This window comes from Pocillopora verrucosa, chromosome 14 (genome assembly GCF_036669915.1).
Source record: "Pocillopora verrucosa isolate sample1 chromosome 14, ASM3666991v2, whole genome shotgun sequence".
NCBI classification, from domain to species: Eukaryota; Metazoa; Cnidaria; class Anthozoa; order Scleractinia; family Pocilloporidae; genus Pocillopora; species Pocillopora verrucosa.
In genome coordinates, this window is record NC_089325.1 from 10515060 (window position 1) to 10534275 (window position 19216).

General features: G+C 37.2%; 2 protein-coding genes across 4 annotated transcripts in view; one reads left to right on the forward strand and one right to left on the reverse strand.

Moving 5' to 3' along the window:
* LOC131773833 (inositol 1,4,5-trisphosphate receptor) overlaps nt 1–16195 on the reverse strand; it is a 34959-nt gene extending 18764 nt beyond the window's left edge. For 2 of the 3 annotated variants that reach the window (XM_059089790.2, XM_059089789.2), the window contains exons 1-24: nt 15894–16195; nt 15731–15801; nt 15527–15639; nt 11833–11919; nt 11270–11374; nt 10606–10659; nt 10411–10509; nt 9867–9950; nt 9471–9617; nt 9258–9353; nt 8282–8436; nt 8045–8144; nt 7557–7717; nt 7039–7180; nt 6280–6438; nt 5679–5851; nt 5119–5238; nt 4180–4302; nt 3627–3722; nt 3139–3294; nt 2730–2880; nt 2137–2278; nt 1353–1655; nt 739–801 (exon numbers count right to left, since the gene is read on the reverse strand). In XM_059089790.2, coding sequence (XP_058945773.2) covers nt 739–801; nt 1353–1655; nt 2137–2278; nt 2730–2880; nt 3139–3294; nt 3627–3722; nt 4180–4302; nt 5119–5238; nt 5679–5851; nt 6280–6438; nt 7039–7180; nt 7557–7717; nt 8045–8144; nt 8282–8436; nt 9258–9353; nt 9471–9617; nt 9867–9950; nt 10411–10509; nt 10606–10659; nt 11270–11374; nt 11833–11919; nt 15527–15639; nt 15731–15801; nt 15894–15982 — 2989 coding nt within the window. In that variant the 5' untranslated portion in view covers nt 15983–16195. The remainder of the gene's footprint in view (nt 1–738; nt 802–1352; nt 1656–2136; nt 2279–2729; nt 2881–3138; nt 3295–3626; nt 3723–4179; nt 4303–5118; nt 5239–5678; nt 5852–6279; nt 6439–7038; nt 7181–7556; nt 7718–8044; nt 8145–8281; nt 8437–9257; nt 9354–9470; nt 9618–9866; nt 9951–10410; nt 10510–10605; nt 10660–11269; nt 11375–11832; nt 11920–15526; nt 15640–15730; nt 15802–15893) is intronic. The other variant, XM_059089791.2, reaches the window with a different exon arrangement.
* A 115-nt stretch (nt 16196–16310) lies between these two features.
* Nucleotides 16311–18980, forward strand: LOC131773831 (glycerate kinase). The gene is made up of 3 exons (XM_059089787.2): nt 16311–16757; nt 16993–17346; nt 17598–18980. The coding sequence occupies exons 1-3, from the start codon at nt 16392–16394 to the stop codon at nt 18459–18461; spliced, it is 1584 nt and encodes a 527-aa protein (XP_058945770.2). The 5' UTR covers nt 16311–16391; the 3' UTR covers nt 18462–18980.
* Nucleotides 18981–19216: the final 236 nt, after the last annotated feature.

The following is a 19216-nucleotide window of genomic DNA, read 5'->3' on the forward strand; positions in this document are numbered from 1 at the left end:
ATTAACTGAACGCCTGGAACAGAAAAAGAACGAGGAAAGCAATCATACAAAGAAAATTGCATCACTCTTTCAGACGCATGCTCCATATCTACTGATACAGGTAGAGTTTTAAATGCATTGGGCTTTAAAATAATGGATATATTTTAAGAATACATCATCTTAGGAAGATTCAACAAGATTATTGTTTTATTTAAACATTCGTACTTTTTTGCGCAGAAACGGTTAAAGTTTTAAATAGAAATATCAAAAACCTGTTTTAATCATATAGAAACTTTTTTTAAGGTCATTATGGAAGGCAAAACATTTTCATGATATAATAATTCTACTATTTCTCTTAGCGTTAAAAATTTAGCCATGAGTTTAGATCGTTTTAGATTTTTCCTGATGTTTACTGTGCAGGATCGTTAAAGCATCTAATAAGTAAGCCATTTCCGGTTACATCAGAAGCGCACCCGCGAAATGTTCAGTTAATATTTAACCCTAGATTCCCTTACATCAGTATGCATATTCTCCATACTGTTCTCTATACATTTCCTAAGGTGCTGACAAGGAGAATTTGTTTAACAATCAAGAGCTTCTTTAGTTGCTGATTATTTCCTATATTCTCATGACCTTAATGTGTGATTCAGGGGTGATATTGTAAGGAGAAGTTAGATGTTAGTCACTCTTGGGGCTCGAGGGGCTAAGAAGGAGTTAAGTGTTTCTTGGTGTTTAAATCATTTTAACGTTATGACGTACAGTTAGGAGGTCCAAGGTAATGAGGTACACCATCTTTATCAATTTTACAGCGTCGTTTATTTCCTGGAAATAAAATGTATAGATCAGCCAGTCAATAATTCAGCCCGTAAAAAGACTTTGCCACCGTCCACACCAAACTGGCTAAGTTTTAAAATGGATCGCTGTTTCAGCCCCTGATGAATGTTGGAATATGCGCGTGTGATGCTCCAAGGATTCGTGTCCATTGAATGTCACTGTTTTCGCAAAGCTCCGGTTATACCACGTGATCAAAGAGGCATTTTCAAATTATTTTACTATAGAGACCATTTTTAAAAGAGATCTCTTCCCGCTGACTAGAAATGCCCCTTGAGTAAAGACGGTAAGCCAAACTGAACTAAGAAAAGATAAAATTTATCCTATTAAGTTTACATGACGAGTAGATCAAAGTTAAATTGATAAGGATAGTTTTAAGAAATATGTGTGCGTACTTGTGTACGTGTGCATGTGCGTGTATGTGTACGTGTGCGTGTTCGTATGCGTGTACGTGTAAGTTTAAGTGTACGTGTACGTGTTCGCGTACGTGTACGTGTACTTTTACGAGTACATATTTTATAAGCGCCAAAAAAAAGTTGTACCATTCTCTCCTCCCATATCAGCCAAGCCTGCGTTACTTTCATCAAAATCTTTTTTGAAGATTGTCAGCAGACTGGAAATGCGATAATCAAGTCGAACGTTCATTATAAACTCCAGGATTTCAATTATCTTGGCCTTGGTCTCCATGACAACGTGGTCAATCTCGGTCTCGGGCTTGGGGCCTCCTTCAGGTTGCTGTGTGAGCCCCCATGGATCTTGGTTCCCTCCTAACGCCATACGTGTCATAATTGCGCCCAGATTGTGAATACTTCGCATCACATTGATCTTCTCACCAATCCCACCAACTGAAAAAAAAAAGAAAAAAAAAAAAAAAAAGAGTCGAAGAGGTCAACATCGGATAAGTTCCCCATCGGAATTCAACGGCTATGTGAGACCAAACAAAGTTTCCTCTAATGGTTTCACTAGTTCTGTCTGAATTTCCTCTCGGACTTCGTTAAAACAACAGCCCGAAAATGAAGAGCATCTTTTTTTACGCCTTATCTCCCCAAGGCTTTCCCCGGAAATATTACCAGTATCACTTGATTTATGCCCAGATTTCCAGGTGCTCGTCCAATCATAATAATGTACCGAGAACACCTTACCTATCAAACTTTAACACCACTTTGCACAGTAAAATCAAAATAAATTATAACAATAATACGATTTTGACGATACGTTACTGCGACTTTATAACGATAGCAGTAGGAAATAACCTATTTTTCCCATGAGGCAGAGTTACCTTTGCCACGAAGCTACATAAAGACAACACAACAAAATCTATCTTGCCTGTTGGTTTTTCTGAGGTTCTGATGCCGCCATGAGCTCGCTGCTCACAATCTACGATTGACAGCACTGTTTGAGTCAGACGAAGTAATTCACTGAAGCCATAGAAACCAAAGTAGATCAGATTCCTTGCGATCTGCACAACCTACGACGAGTATAGCAAAACAAACATGAGGTGTAACTCCACAGAGAAATATAGACCAGCGACGGTCCAAGAATTTCTTATTTTAGGGTCCAAACTATGATACAGCAAACATTTTTTTTTATTCAACACTAAAGCCAAAATGAGATGAGAAAGATTTCGAGACAAGCAATTTCTGCTGGTGCGCAAATTTTGGTGTCAACAAAATTTGAGCACCTCAAGCCTGATATGGGAGAGAATGGGTCCCAAGATTTATGACTCTCCAATCAGCGAAGAAAAAAACTTGAACAACGATCTTGACCAATCAGAATCAAGGCAAAAACCAACCGCGAAGTGGTTCGTTTTCTACGCTTAGTGCAGGTAAGGTGTTTTGGCCTCGACTTCTGTTTGGCTGTGTTTTGTTTTCAACTTCTGTTTGAAATACTTCAAGATGGTGTTAAGTTACGGCCCTAACCTCAAAAGTAAGTTTATTTTGTTCCTTATCGCTGAAAGACCAAATGTTGCTGCTGATATTTTGAAGGTAATTCTCCACAAATGAAATAACTCCTGAAAATCTCAGTCTGTTCTCTTCCCTCTCCTCTCCAACCGCAAGATGCTGATCATACCTGAAGCCGAAATAAATACCTGTATTAACCTCGTTTTTCAATTCCCTAGTGATTCTGGCGACCTGATTGGTCGCTCGCTCGCAACCGCACCTTTTTACAAGCCACAAGAATGGAACAAAACAACCAATCAGATTTAAGTGCTTGTAAATTGTACCAAATACAATTGCGGAGAAATGAAATAAATACGAATGTTCCCTGTAGAAAGACAAACAAACAAAGAAATAGCAAATCAGATTTTGCTGGTGGCGGTCTACTCACATTTCAATGCTCATCTCAGTTGGGATCTCAGACCACAGTCTGGCGTACTTAACAGGTGTAACTGGTTCTTGAGGATCCCGATCTATGTGCATGTGGAGCATCAACCGACAAAAAGCCGCCCTTAGGTCACAAGACAGATCTTTGTCTGCCATGCATCTAAAGACATCACACACACAAAAAAAAATATCATCAACATCGTAAGCTTCCTCAACACCCAGTTGTGCAAATACTGGTGTCCAAATCGACGGTGGGATTGGCTAACGAAGTATATGGTCCCTCAAGGGGGAAAGCTGTCAGAGAGTCACAGAGCTGTGCTGCTGTTGGAGTAAAGCTTCTATTTTACCGAACTAAATTTTTTTGTTTTCTTCTTAAAGCTGAGGGTATTTTTTGGCGGTGCAAACAATAAGTCAAATACTCCTAGAAAGGCTCCCTTGCAGAAAATAAAGAACACGAAAATTAATTGAAAATGGAAATTATACGACACAAACCTAAGTATAAGGTCCACATCTAACTGCTTGCTGATGCTGTTGATAGCAAGATACTGTCTGTCCAGACACATCCGCGAAAACAGGTTTAACTGGTACCTAGACAAAAAAGGACGGTAAATTTAAAAGTAAGAATTCAGTTCACTTAAATACACAGCCCAAGTGTATATCTGTTGGTCGCCATCTAGTGAGTGCATGAACTTTATCAACAGTGAAAAGTTTGGTTCGTTTTTTTTTTAGTAAAAACTTGCTGACGAAATACGACTTCACCGTCGGCTTACATAAAGCAACAAGACAACATTGCCTAAGAATTATTATGTGTCAAATGCAATCCGGGATTTCATTAATTATTCCTTTTTTTACGGTGATTTGTCCACAAAACTCAGACCACTCTCTCGTCCAATCAAATGTTTAAACAAAAACCAAGCGCGTCTTGATCACTCACTTTTTCCCGCGCTTCAAATATTCTCCTTAGTTTTACTCGGCCGTTGTGATTAATTTGGTTTGGTTTCATTACACTTCATCGAAAAGCCCTCTGGGAAATAAGTTAACGAACCTATAGTAATCCAGGATTTTGACGTCATCTTTGACTCCAATCTTAGCACCTCGTGCCAAGTCTCTTTGCGATTTTTTTTTGTTACCACTATCCCATACAAGGAACACTTCTCCTTCAATTATTCTGAAAACAAAACATTGAATTAAATGGCATAAAAGCATAAACTTGACTAATGAAAGTTTTGCCATTCTCATTATGTTGTTTAAGTTTTCAAAATGCGTATACACTGCAGAGGTTGCAATAAAGGCCGATTACCGGTTGTCTGTAAGACCTATTACCGCCGTCTGTTCACCCTACATGCAGGCCTCGTGTTTGGGTTTCGCCTTTCAGTATAAAGTCGCCAATTACACCATTGGCAGCCGCTTATGGAAAAAAGCTATTGAAATCCCTGTACAGTACATGTATACTGACATCAACATCACTCGTTACTCGTGACTCATGTTATAACACAAACTAAATCACCACATAATTTAGTGTTAACAACTGAGTTTAAAACGTAAATTGGCCATCGTAGAGTTAAAAGGCTGACGTTTCGAGCGCTAGCCCTTCGTCAGAGCGACGACGTTTTCAACTCAATTGTTAACACTAGATTACCTGCTATACTCTCCCACCGACGCAGCACCACAGTTTCTTTAGAAACTTACCCCCCTTAAATCACCACATAACTTAGAAAAAAAATCAATATACGTTTAAAGTTATACACCCTATATACAATTTCTTACTGATTTACAAAATAAATCAGATTGTAAATTCCTGAAAAGAAAAATTTTGTAGAACTAACATTTTATTTTCCTCTGCCCTTTTGTTAAATTTTTCTCTCATAATCATATTACTACTACTATTAAGAGCACTATTAAACATTCACTTATCCAGATATTTATCCATTGATTAATCTACGTATTTCAAATTTTATATCCTATGTTGAATGTCGGCTCCTACCTGGTTTCAATGAGCAGGTCTGAATTACTAGAGTAGAGCACGGTCTTACAGATTAGTTCCTGTGTTGCTGGGATGGCTGTGTTATTAGAGACACACAGGTCGGACAAGTAATCAAGAAACCTGTAAATTAGACAAAACCTCAGTCCACAAGTATGTAAGTCTGGAAAACACGCTAATCCGTACATTCTCAAAAGTTCTTTCCAGTTTCTGTGACACGAGAATGGATGGGAAGTAAGATCACTGCAGGTTAACCACAGAATTGTTTCCCCTTTTTCAGGTTTACCCTGACAGATCAATTATGCGTAATTTTATCCACGGGATACACAAGGGAACTATGAGAGGTAAGTGTTGAGCTCACGATCAACATATCACAATGATCCGGCCGGGGACCGACCCCAGAGCACTCGATAGGAAGTATTGGGTGCTAATTGGTAAGTTGGTACGTCTCAACAGGTCTACAAGTCAATACCGAAATTCATAAAACTTTGCCATAAGTAGCACGACACGCTTTCATAGCATTAAGAGCCATAAAACTATTCTTTGGAAACTTTTCTACTTGCCTGCATTCTTTCTTCTTTCGAACTAAACTGACAAACGTTTCTATTTCTGTGCGAGTGATGTGTTTTTCCAACAGCTTTCTGTTGTTGTGGACCAGATCAGTTATGGTGTCTTCGGCCAGAATGTCATAGCCAATCTGGGCTTGCATGAAGCCAAACTGCTTGGCAATATACTCCTAAAATAAAAATTACAATTCATCGTAAAAAGGATTGTGGTTCCTCGCTCTGGTGACGTACAAAAAGGACGATTTTAAAGTGAGTGTCGAAAGTAAATTCGGGAATGTTTTGGTTTTGAGTTACTTCGCTCTGTGATTGGTCTAGAAAACTCCCGCCATCCTCCCAACCAATCAGACGCACGACTAAAACCAATCTTGACTTGGATACCCACATTTTCCCGCGCATTTAGCAGCTTGCATGTTTTTATTTGAGTTCTCATTGGCCAATTATGATGTTAACCTTTGTGAATAGTTGATCAAAGCGAATCATAGGGTCATTCACTCTGACGAGGGGCTAACGATCGAAACGTCAGCTTAGAAACTCTTCATAGTGGCCAATTTACATTATCAACTCAATGATAATAATGTCGATTGTTTTATTATCATACCTGGTTCTTGCGGTAATCTTGTTGCGAGTGTCTCAGCACCCTGTAACAGAGTCTGAATATGTGTCGGAGAGGGGCGTGTCTTGCATCCGAAAGTTCCTCAATCCCCATAAGAGGACCTAAACCTTTGTCAGTGAAAGGAGCTTTTAGAAGATGAAAAACCTACCGAGGAAATGGTCATAATTTTAGTCAGCCTCTTACAGGTGAGAAGAATGAGGTAAAAAAAGAAAAAAAGAAAAAAAGAAAAAAAGATTCAGTCTGTACTTGAGGCAAGTAGCTCATCCAGCCGGAGCTTACCCCCCTCCCCCCCCCCCCCCCTCCCAACCAGAATTTCATCAGGCTACAACATATTGTCCCTGCCAGGCCAACTCTCGAACCAGGACTTCTCGACTGGGAGTCCAGTGTATTGACCATCAGGCCACCAACTACCATTTTGACAAAAATTAAATTAGTAAAATGAAAAAATCGTAAAATATTTGTGAAAAATTCGTGGCTGGTATGACGCGGCGTTTCGTTCACGAGTTACAATATATAGATGAGGTCGAAAACATACAGTTGGGAATCCTTCTGTGATAGAGGGCCAGACGACTTACATCTTGCCTTCGCAAACGGAACTTTGAGCGCGATGCTCGACGAGGTCGCGTGAAATTTATGAAAAGTATCTGACGAGTCTCTTGGTCGAGACTAAACGCCGCGTCATCCCAGCCACGAATTTTCCCTTAAATTAAATGCTTAGTAAAAAAGCCGATCTATCAAGCCAACCTCTTTTAATATATACTGTTCCCTCATCAATTTCTGTCTGTCTCTATTTGGATTTTGAACAGAAATATTAAGGACGTCTTCCCTTCCAGTGTCATGTTCCGTCACGAAGTAAACAAGATCAGATAACAGCTGTGTCACAAATCTAAAAAAAATAAATAAAATTCATGTATCTGTCATCAATAATTTTTTCAAACTAAATGAAGGTTTATATCAAAGAGTCTTTTCCCAAAATACGTAAAGCATTTGTTTTAAAACGAGACCATGGAGCAAACAAAACTCGTTTTTACAAGAAAAGTTTGGCATTCGGCTTCATTTTGAAAGTGAGACCGCTTAGAACTTGGAAAAGCCTATGTGGGGAAAAGGGATGCGGCAAGAGCGCCTGCTTCCCACTGCTGTAGCCTGGGTTCCACTTACGGTCTTGGCGTCATAAGTGTGTAAAGTTTGAGATTTTTTCAGAGTTCCTTAGTTTTCACCCCTTCACAAAAACAAACACTCAAAATCCTAATTATCACATTTACCGTCTTTCATGCTGAGTGTAATTTGCTGTTTCCATTTTGTTTGCAAAAGAGCCCAATACTTTACTGGCATCATTGGCAAAATCCAAATCTCTCACTTCAGCTGGAGGGACTGGAACAATTGCAAACGCTTCTTTGTCTTCTTTGATGCTTGCTGTACCAATCTGAATAAGTGCATGAGAAATGTAAACCGCATGAGGCAAAGTTAATTAAGCTGTCATTGTTCCACAGCTTAACTGTCAGTTCAAACAGCATGTTTTCCTTCTTTACCATTTCTCGATTCTGCCTCCAGGTGAAAAACTTTCAATTTCGAGCATCGACGGCAATTAGTGACTGAACACAAATAAAACCTGAACTTTAAACCCAAGCCTCCGATGAAGCACCCGAGTTATAAAACGGATCAAAACAGAAGGGATAGCAAACACCTCCAAGGCTTTTAATGAAAAGAAGAACTCTAATTTAGAACATGATGTTTGTAATGAAATTTTTACCTTAAGCATGACAGGTCGTTCTTCACTCTTGTCAATAGGTATTGAAGTGGAATGCACCCAGGTGTTTGTGCAGAGATGTCTCAGACGAACATAAGATGACCTTCATAAACGAAAAAATGAAAAAAAGATAGGTAAAAGGAAACACTCACCTGAAAAAAACGATCTGAATTTAATTCAGATCGGTTAAGAGTTAATTAATTTGCAATGCAAATTTCACAGTAAGCCTTTGATTATCACCTTGGCACTAATGAGTCTGCTCTTGTCAGTGTTGTAGGATCCAGCTCAAAAATTGAGGCTACATCGTTTCCATGTGGGACAGGAACAAGGTGACACACAGCTCCATTGCCTTTCAGTTTTTGTCTTGTTGTGTCTTTCGTAGGGTCATCATCAGTCTAAAAAAAAAAAAAAAAAAAGTCCATCATAATCTTTCCAATAAACCTCTAATTATTAGATCCTTTCAAAAAGATCCTCCATTATCATCAAATATTATTATCAGATTGTTCCATCATTTTCCCTTTTCACTCTGGGAAAATACAACAACACTTCATTCAAGGGCAGAAAGGGAGTCTTACCAATCCCTTGCCTGCTTTGAGGTCTTACAGTACATACCTTTTCTTACAGTGTATTATAGTATTTATTATACTTATGCAAAAATATAAGACCTTCTGTAAAATGAGAAACTTTCAATTACTTGTCAAAAGTAATCCTGTTTGCTTTGTTTTTTCTTTACTTTGCTCTGTGATTGGTCCAAAAAGCTTGCGCCACTCCCAACCAATCATGTGCAAAAGTAAAACCAATCTCACGTTTTCCAGCACTTTAGGGAAAATGGTCTCTTTTTCTTTAATTGAGTTCTCATTGCCTCTTAACCCTTTAACTCCCATGAGTGACCAAGACAGATTTTCTCCTTGCAATATCAATACAATACTAAGCAGACAAGTGATGAAAGTAAAGAAAAATATCAATTAGGAGATTATAAGTTGATCCAATACCAAATTTTCCAAACTAACATCACAAGAACTGTATGGCAGACAGTAAGGAGAATTACTACAGAGATCTTGGGAGTTCAAGAGATAAAAGTATTTTCCCTTTTACTGATTGGTTGCTGAGATTACTTTGCTTTTGGTTTTTGCGATACTCAATCATAAAGTGCTCTACAATGAAAGAGAAAATGGAAATAAAAGAAAAGAAACATCATGAAAAGGGTATTCTTCACCTCTGCTGCCAAGTAATCTCCAGTGGCCAGATGTTTGAATCTGAACAAACCATTCCAATGCCCAGCCCCTCCCCGGCAAGGATCGTGTTGGACAACCTGTTAAATTAATTATCAGTCAGTACAGATTCAATATTAGAAAACATTTTTTTCTTCTGGTACAGAGCTCAAATATGTTTATGCTCTTCCCTAAAACATGAAGGTCTTTTGAATCACCTCTACTTCCCACAGTGCTTTGGAACTTGTGGCTGATGTGGCTGTCTGTCTTGCTGTAGTTCTCAGAAACACATATGACTTCTTTTTGTAATCATCTGCTGTCAAAAACTTTTCCTGCTCTGCATGAAACAATCTGACTACATCACCCTGTCAAGAAGAAAAACACAGCACTTTTTTCCGACGAGCCACGGTGCAAAATAAAACATTCACTACTACCAGTTTCTGCAGTGACCCCATCCCCATGACAACAACATACTTTATCATACAGCTAGCTTTATGACTGTACAAGACAAAGAAAATCTTGTCCTCTGATTGGCTACTGGAACCTGCCTTTGCCCCTTCGGGATTGCAAACTTTGCTTGCACAAAACAAGAAATCCAGCAGAATCACACTCACCCCTTTCAAGACCTCATCACTGTTGTCTTCATAGGCAAGAAAGAGTGATATCTTCCAACTTGTATTGCAGTTCACAGAGTTGACCTAAAGGAAGAACAGATACACATGAATAAAATGAACTATTATGCCAAGGAAAACCGCAGCTACTTGTCAAATGAAAGCACTGCCTCTTTTGTTACAAATGTTAACCTAGCTTGAAAAATTCACATGTCACATGTACTTTAAACAGTGTTTCATGAATCATAAAAAATGTAAAAGGGAAAACTTCAAACCTCACTTTAACTTGCCTTTCTGCAAAATCCCCCATCACATGTTCATTTTGGGCTTGATCATATGTCACATTTAAACCTTTCACCACCCTCTTAGATCAGTATTCAGAGGATGTCTAATAACGGGAAAATTTTTAGCACCTTCCTGGTTACTTTCTTAGTGAATTTTACCCTATTCAACTTGAACTCTTGAGAACTCGAATTTTTTCTGGATCTTCCTTAAAGATTTGCATTAATGAAAGTCTAGCGACAAACAGAAATGTTTTAAAGCTAACCTCCTTACACCCTGGATTGTCAATTAGTTCTTGGTTGCTTGCATGAAGTGGTTGACCTGCATTGACTGGGTTTAATATAACTTTGTCTCCAATGACAACCTACAGAAGAGGACATTGTATGTTTCAATCTATTTAACAGAGCCTTTATTCTCAAAAATGTCGACACCTAAATACAAAAACCTGTGTTCTACCAACCTTGTCTCCAGAAGATCTCAGCTTGTAAAATGGAACAACATAAAACCAAGATCCCTAGTAAAAAAATTAAAGGTCATTGTATGAAAATTGTGATAGTCTAAATAGATGATATTAGCTGAGCCCTGAATGCTCTATCCAATGAGATTTAACCCAAGATCTGATTGTTTAAACTTTCCCCTCTGACTGTTACAAATTTCCTTGTAAATTAGTTTCAAGGATTTGGTAATTGATCCTTAGAACAACTTCTACCCGATAAGTTTGATTATTCTCATTGACATTATAAGGAAAAGTTACATATTAAAAAATTCTGGGAGTTTTTGAAAGGTTTAAAACCTTATGTTGGAAGCACAAATGTACTACTGATCTTTCTTTCAGATAGTAGTCTATAGATTGCCTGGCAGTTGAATATTGCATGCAGGTAAAACAGAAATTGTTACAATATTCAAATCGTAGCTTAGGGGCAAAGGTCACAAGCCTCCTAGATTAGTTTTAAAGAGAAAAAGTTTGACTCTATGCCATGCTCTCAACATCATGCTTTTCTGAGCCACAACACCTTCTCCATTTTGGTGTGATAATTTATTCAATAACTGCATCATTCTGTATTTTCTTGGAAATTTCTTTAAATGCTACTGAGAGAGAATTAACTTAGCAGAATTTTTTTTACCTCATTTCCATTAGTGTCCAATGTAACCCGCATGGCATTTTTCTCCCTCAAGGCTGGAAGTCGCTTGTTTACTGTCAGAAACTTGTTACTCTTCACATGTAGCAGCTTTAAGTTTTGATGTTGGACAAATAATTTCAAAACTTAGCTCTGTACCATTCACGAAGATCTCAAATATTCAAGAATTTTATTTGTGTTCTGTCCAATAACATTGGGGATCAGATCACACAAAGAGACCATAAACTCATAATTACAGCATACAGTTTCACTCAGTTATTTCATCTGCAATTCAATCCATTAGTTGTGTTGTCTTCTCAAACTACTATAACTACTACTACTACAAACATTTTCAGAATTAGTTAAACCACTTTCTGAATTTGATATTTGGTAATAATCAAGTTTGCTGTTTAGAGTTATAATTTAAGACAAAATGGTTTTTGGTCTATCCACAGCCAGCATAATATCTTTCAGGAAAAAAATCAATTTGCTGACTAATGGTATAATCAAAAATAACAAATACTTTTAGACATAAAGCTTTGAATTCAAAAATCATGGCTGCAGTATACCTGAATGACTCCTCCATATTCTACCACACTTCCCAAACACTTCTTGTATTCAGAATCATTCTGTTTCTTTTCCAACTCTGCAGCATGCTGAAATAACATTCAAGAACACCTTAGTCCAGTGCTCAAGTTGTCTTACAGTGTGTAAACATTATATTTGATAGTCAGGTTATGACTTTTACTATAAAATGACAGTGTTGGATGCAAGTAAATCCCTGGCAGTGGAACAAATAACAAAGCTTTTGCAGGGCCATTAATAATATTTCTGTTTAAACTGTATATTAAGTAGTTATCCATAGTTGTTAATCTTTTTCCTCGTACAAGTGACTAGCATCTAATTTCTCCTTACAATATCACCCCTGAATCACTGATTAAGGTCACAAGAATAAAAGAAATGATCAAAAATCAAAGAAGCTCTTGATTGTTTAAAAAACTCTCCTTGTTAGCACCTTTAAAAATGTATCAAGAACAGTATGGAGAATATGCATACTGATGTTAGGGTGTAAAGAATTAATGAGCCTGAGTGTCAAATCATGTGTCTGGTAAATGTTGTGGGTTAAAATGAAATTCAGGAAAAGAATGATATCAAATTTAGATTGATTTGTAATATCCTCTGTTAAAGGAATATAGTACAGCATCAGAAGTACTACTCGTCAAGTTGTAGAATTGACTCCTACTGGGAGTCGCATTTTTGTTTTTGAGTTAATGCCTGTGTCAGTCAATGATAAAAATAACATCACCATTCACAGAAATATGATAATTTATCTGGAACAAAGGAAATACAGAACTTAGTCCATTTAATATCGTTTTGACCTTCGCATCGCAAAGCCCAATATAAGGCTTAAGTGTTGAATTTCCTTTCGGATCAATATCTCAAAAGTCAGACTGCTTCTACATCATAAACACAGTTAAAACATGTTAAATATAAACTGATTTTAAAGTTACTTCAGCATTCTTTTAATTTAAATTTACCCAAGTAAAATCAGTATTTTTATATAAAGCACTCTAATTCTGGGCTAAATTTCTACAAATGGACCAATTTACAGCCTCATGCTCACTAATTACCGGTATTTGACAAAGAGGCATTCATGGGACACAGAGCCGACAGTGTAAATCTAATTAACACTTCAACTAATTAACATTTCCCTAATTTATTCAAGTCAAATTATTACATCACACTGTATAATTCCAAGAAAAGAAAAAAAAAACCATCCCTGTTTGTAAAGCGCAAGTTTCTGTATATTGATTGTGTTTAGAAAAGATGTAACAAAATATCAAACTTCCACTTCTCCCTTTTAAAACCCATCTTTTTTCAGGGCTTTGTCCTCTTCTTTGGAAGATCCAATATCACTAATTACTGCTATTTATTTCTTAAAATATCTGCAGCCACAATTTTCTAATTCTGTTAGTTGCTACCAAGACATGGAATAAAATTCAAAAAAAAAAAAAAATAGGAAATCTAGTTTAAGTTATGTTTCTGTCTCATCAGGTATTAAAATTAGTGACGCTTCTTTAACTATTTACTGTCGGTGTCACACATCATGTAAAGACAGGTCAGCTGGACGGACGTAGTAGTTCACAAGAGCAAGTTATTCATACAGTAGTCAACAATGAATCATTTTTATGACAATCAGAGGATCACTGGCAGCGTTCAACCCTTGAATGATTTCATAAATTCTGTGACAACTTGCATAAGGAAGAAGTTGTAATGTGCAATTACTGTCTGTCATTCGCTGGAACAGCTGCAACTTTGTGCAAAACCATTAGAACAAAAACCCCATCTTAAAATTCAAACCATATTATTATCAAAATGGCACAAGTTAACTGTAAGTTCCTATTCATAAATAATCAACAGTTGCCTTCAATGGTTTCATACACGGCTCAATTGTTACATATATTAAAAATTCATGGTTTGGAATGAAATTAAGGAGATAATTACTTATGTTACAATTGTATTTATTATTTGTTTGGGGGGAGGACAAATGCATAAATATTCACAGATTCAAACTACAATACCAGTTGAAGCCTATTTCCATTAAAAAAAAAAGCTGCCAAATAATCTTAAAGAGTATATTCAATTATGATTCTGAAATGTGAGTTGAAAATTTAACTTGATGTAACTGGCAGTTCTTGTCAACAGCTGTTTTCAGTTTTGGCATAATTAACCAAATAAATAAACAGCCAAGCTTCAAGTTTTTAAATTAGCCGATTTAAATTAATGCTATTGTTTGGAAGCTGCCAATTACATTGTTACACAAAAGCTAAATGATTATGCCATGTGTAAGACATTTAAATAAAAAAAAATGTTACTATCAAATGCTACACATGGGTTGACATAAGTCATAGCAATAATTCTCTTGGCTCTTTAATCCCATAATTCAGGCTCACAGATTAACAATGTTCAAATATTAGCAAATTAATCATGTTGGCTTATAAAGATCTGTATTAAAACTATCCTGTAAAGATAGCTGGTACAAAGTCACAGGGCATTGAAAAGTGAAACAATTTTCTCCTCAAAAAGCTTGAAAGTAACAGACTATGATTCCCAAAGAAGTATTTTGGTCGATACTGTCCAACCAAACAATTGAAATTGAACAATTGCCAATAGGCTAGGAAAGCCAATTAGCATTCAAGTATAATAAAAATGTCCTGTTTCTTGACTGTATAAGGGAGAATGTTTTCCCCTGTAATAAAATTACCTTCGCAACAAAATTATAATTGTAAACTTATCGTTCTTCCCTTCAATCTCCCAGCTGTATGCTACTGTTATTAAAACTGAAATATTGAGCACAAAACATCGGATAAAGGTGAAAAAAAACCAAAACAGCTGTCCTCGATTTCTCAAGGCACAGTTGTACGCTGTCGGAGATCAGAAAACGGCAAAAATACAGTTTATTTCGTAAAAATGTTTCCCTTCCGCGTTGGTTTGTCGGCTCGATTTTAGTGTTAACACCTAACAAACAATGAATTTCTTTGAGCCAACAGAATAATATTTCCTAACAATCTATTATGCAAATTACAAGTAAGAAATGCTAGAGTCTTAAATCATCAAGTCAATAAGACTGATATATTTCTCTACGAAAAATACAAACGTTCAATTTTTTTTGATGTTAGTTAATTTCTGATCGCAAAGCATACCGTTTGTTTAATACCAACTTACGACTAGTCCAAAAAATCCAAGCTTTACTGCTGTCCTTATTATTTTCAATAGGCTCTCAGACCAGCCGAAGTTTCCCCCCGAGTTATGTACACAGTTGATCGAGATCGAATACACTTTCGACAAGGAACTTCTTTGAAAATAAACATGACCTCTAAGCATTGAATATTAGTTACAAAACCACAACATACTCCTAGACTTGGCTACCAGGGGTCGATAATAAAACACCTGAGTGAAAGACGTGAAAAAAAAAATAAATGTCTAATTAGGCGCTACGTTAATTTCCATGCACTTCTCTACAATACAAAAACATGCTTTTGAAATTGAGTCCGAGTTTTATCGGAGACACGGATGTAATTGATGATATGAAGTCGCAGAGAATAATGTGTTTTAAAAATTCCTTCGTCAGCGTGTACAGGAAGTGCAATTTGTCGCTCGGGTTAAAAGGTGTCAAAATATCTAATCCCTCGCAAGAATGAAAGTTGGTATTGGAAATATATAAAAATCAAGGCATTGCTTGAATAAACATCGCTAACTTACATGAAGTTTTTTCAGTAACACGGCATCTGTGGCGCTTGTAGTCGGTTTCGCAGCCTTCCAGAACTGTTTTTGGGCAGAGTAACGATTGGAAGGACAAACCTTGAATAGGCAGTCTGCAAATCGAAAACACGGATGTGGCAACACGTTTAGCTGTTAAATGCATGCACTAAATGGTGTATTTAACGGACGATCAAACGAACCCACCTCGGAACTTTTTCGGTGGATTGTTCAGGTCGCCTGCAGAAGGTTGCACAACACATCTATCATCGATCAGCCTAGAAAAGTAAAACTTGATTAGAGAAGAAAATATGACACGAAAAGAACAGATGAACAGGCGAATAACGTAATCTATGACTCGGCCATTTACCCAAGTGTGCTAATAAATCCATTTACAGTTCCTTCGGCGAACAGGGAGACTATATCACCAATGTGTAGTAGGCTTGTCTGCTGGGTCATGTCGAAATCTACGGAACCCGCAAACTTCGAATTTCCGCGCGTCGAATCACAGAACAATTTCAAACATTGCAATTCCACATAAATGTGGATGCCGCTGAAATAGTCATCTCGTGATGTTCATGGCCGTTTCTTTGCGCTGCTCTACAAAGGAATCTAACGTAAAAATAAACAAACCGAATATAAGCAAGTTGAATAAAAGATGGTAGCTCTCAAAACTTGCTACCCTTGAGAAAGTTTACATAGAGCCTGGGTTCAAGGAGGGAAAGGAAAAAAAAAAAAGAAAACATCCCCACGGGACCCTTCTTGGTATGGAATATATTCAGTTTGGTTTCCGGTTGGTTGTACTGGTGTTGACGGTGGCAAATTGTGACAGCAGATTTTGAATTCCCACCCTCATTTAAAGTCTTTTATGGCTTTATTTTGTGTAACAAGTAACTTAAAACGTGCAAGACCTTTTATGTCGTTACTGAGATCGAGATCGATAAATACTTCTTCATCTAGAGATGTTCAACTCAAGTTGAAGACAGACGCCCAATCAATTTTTCATGCTGCTCTCGGCGCGGTTTCTCCTCAGGAGATGGTAAAAAATAACCTTTTGTTTCGTCAGAATATTCTATCCATCATGGATCATGAATATGTTGTCGATAAAAATGTCTCCGTGGTTGCGTTTGGGAAAGCTGTGTTAGGAATGACTAAAGCAGTGGAGGATGTTCTGGGAGATCAGATTGTCCGGGGGGTGGCCAGTATTCCCGTAGGACTCCGCCACGCCATTAAGGTAGGTGTAGATCCACAATTATAACTATTTCAGTGTTGGAGCACCAAATTCAAATTTATATGAATTTTATAGTAGACAGTAAGAAGAATTATTTATAAAATCTTGGAAGTAAAAAGGGTTTACTGATTTTAAACAAAATTTAATGCAGCTGGAGAGAACAATTGTATAATTATCAAATCTTAAGTGTTGTTGAAAATGGTTGAAACGATATACATATTTGTTACTTCATACACAGGCTTCTGGCAATAAAGAACTGATTGAAAAGTCCACCCTCAGTGAGCTCAGCACAATAGAAATTATTGAAGGAGCAAAGAACAACCTTCCAGATGAAATGGCTCAATATGCCGCTAGTAGGATTAAAGAAGTAGCAGAAAGCATGAGCAACCAAGACATTCTTTTGGTCCTTATCTCGGGAGGGGGCTCAGCCCTCCTTCCATATCCTGTTGAGGGAATTACACTGGAGGAGAAATTGAAAACAATTAAAGTATTAGCATCAAGAGGGGCTACTATTCATGAGCTTAACACTGTGAGAAAAAACCTATCTGATATCAAAGGAGGAAAGTTGGCCGAAGCAGCCTTCCCTGCAAAGGTCTATATAACACTTAGTTTGATTAATACATTCATAAATTTTTCTGTCATGTTCCTCAGAATGGTAATTACTTGATCACTAACACACCAACCACAGACGGAATCACTGAATGGCCCAATAACTGACTGATTAATCTAAGCAATAACTTACTTAATAAATCAGGGACTGAGTCACTAATCAACTGACTGACTAGTGTGCTGATGCCCTGATTGATAGATTGTATATCAATTCTAACATTTTTTCTCAAACAGGTGGTGACACTCATTCTCTCAGATGTGATAGGTGATCCTCTAGACATCATTGCCAGTGGTCCAACAGTACCTGATCCATCAACTCCAGCTGATTGCTTAGAAATATTCAAGAAACTCAATGCAGAGGAAGAGATTCCAGATGCAGTTATTCAGTATCTACAGCAATCAAAACAGAAAACAGAGAAGCAGGAAAAAGTAGAACTGAATAATTTTTCTCATGTTCAGAATGTCATCATAGGAAGTAATCGCTTTGCGGTTGATGCTGCTGTGAAAAAAGCCCTAGTGCTTGGCTATGCACCTGTGGTGCTGTCCACGATGTTAAGTGGTGAAGCAAGAGATGTGGGAAAAATGTTCTCAGATGCAGCTAATTTAGCTTGGAATGGGCATCTGTCAAAAATGTCACCTTATGGCCAACATGTATTGACTAGCAGTATTGTGAATGAGATATTAACTGCACGTAATGAGCAAAAGCCAGTTTGCATCATTGGTGCCGGAGAAACCACAGTCACACTGAAAGGGAAAGGTATAGGGGGGCGTAACCAAGAGATGGCACTCACATTAGCGATAGATATTTATGAAAATCTAGAACAGTTTTGTAATGATGAAAACAATGGTGGTTTGGTACTACTCAGTGCAGGAACAGATGGCCAAGATGGTCCCAACCCAGCTGCAGGAGCAATGGCAGATCCATATCAAGTAACTGAAGCTAAAGAAGATGGACTTGATGCTAAACTGTTCTTGGAAAATAATGATTCTTTTTCCTTTTACTCAAAATTTAAAAATGGAAGGGACCATGTGGTGACTGGATTAACGGGAACTAATGTAATGGATATTCAGATTTTACTTGTATCTCCACCTTCATGACCACAGAAAAAGAGTGGTACATGAAGTGGTAGAAGACCCAGAGGGTGGGTCTGAGGGCTCTGAACCCCCAACCTATCAGACCCATAGGTTTTTTTTACTACTAATCTGCCAAAAAAATTCATACAAGGACAGGGTTGTATGTTACTTAATTCTCAACAGAAGAATTTCAGTTTATTTGTATTTAAATATTTCTTGACTTAACTGGGCTGTAGTGTAAATAGAAATTTCTGTCTTTTTTTAAATCGAAAGTCAGGTCCCTTCTTCCCTGGATTCACCCCTGTTCCTTGGTTTTGGTTCCCTCAACTAGCATGTAAAATGGATTACCTTTAAAAGACAGTAGATAGCAAATAAAGTTTCCATTCAAGATGAATACTTGGATTTTTCAAAAATGCATTTTGGTGGTATAAATAACAAGGTTTGTATAAAATCATGTTCTTAGTTGGGTGTCTGGCGTATTGAAATTGAAATAAATATTTTGGATTAACAATAATTTTGTTTCTGAAGAAAAGGCTCAGTAAAAGTTCTGTTAGACATTGTTTTGTTTTATTTCTTTATTTTTTAAATATCTGTTTGTTTGAACTGGGGTGTGCTCTATAGCCCATTTCTGACCTTTTAAACACAAACCTCAGCAGTACATTCAGGAGACAATTCACATTAATCCATATTTATTCATTTTTAAGCCCTAATTAAATGCCAAAGATATTGCTTTAGTTTTCATTTGGTGCAGGAAGCGAAAACTCGTCTGAAGTGGACAG

Excerpts from the sequence above, each read along its gene's own strand:
- LOC131773831 (XM_059089787.2), top strand. The coding sequence starts at position 16,392 with ATGGCTTTATTTTGTGTAACAAGTAACTTAAAACGTGCAAGACCTTTT. Across the intron at positions 16,758-16,992 it reads GACTCCGCCACGCCATTAAG|GCTTCTGGCAATAAAGAACT; the intron begins GTAGGTGTAGAT and ends CTTCATACACAG. Across the intron at positions 17,347-17,597 it reads AAGCAGCCTTCCCTGCAAAG|GTGGTGACACTCATTCTCTC; the intron begins GTCTATATAACA and ends TTTCTCAAACAG.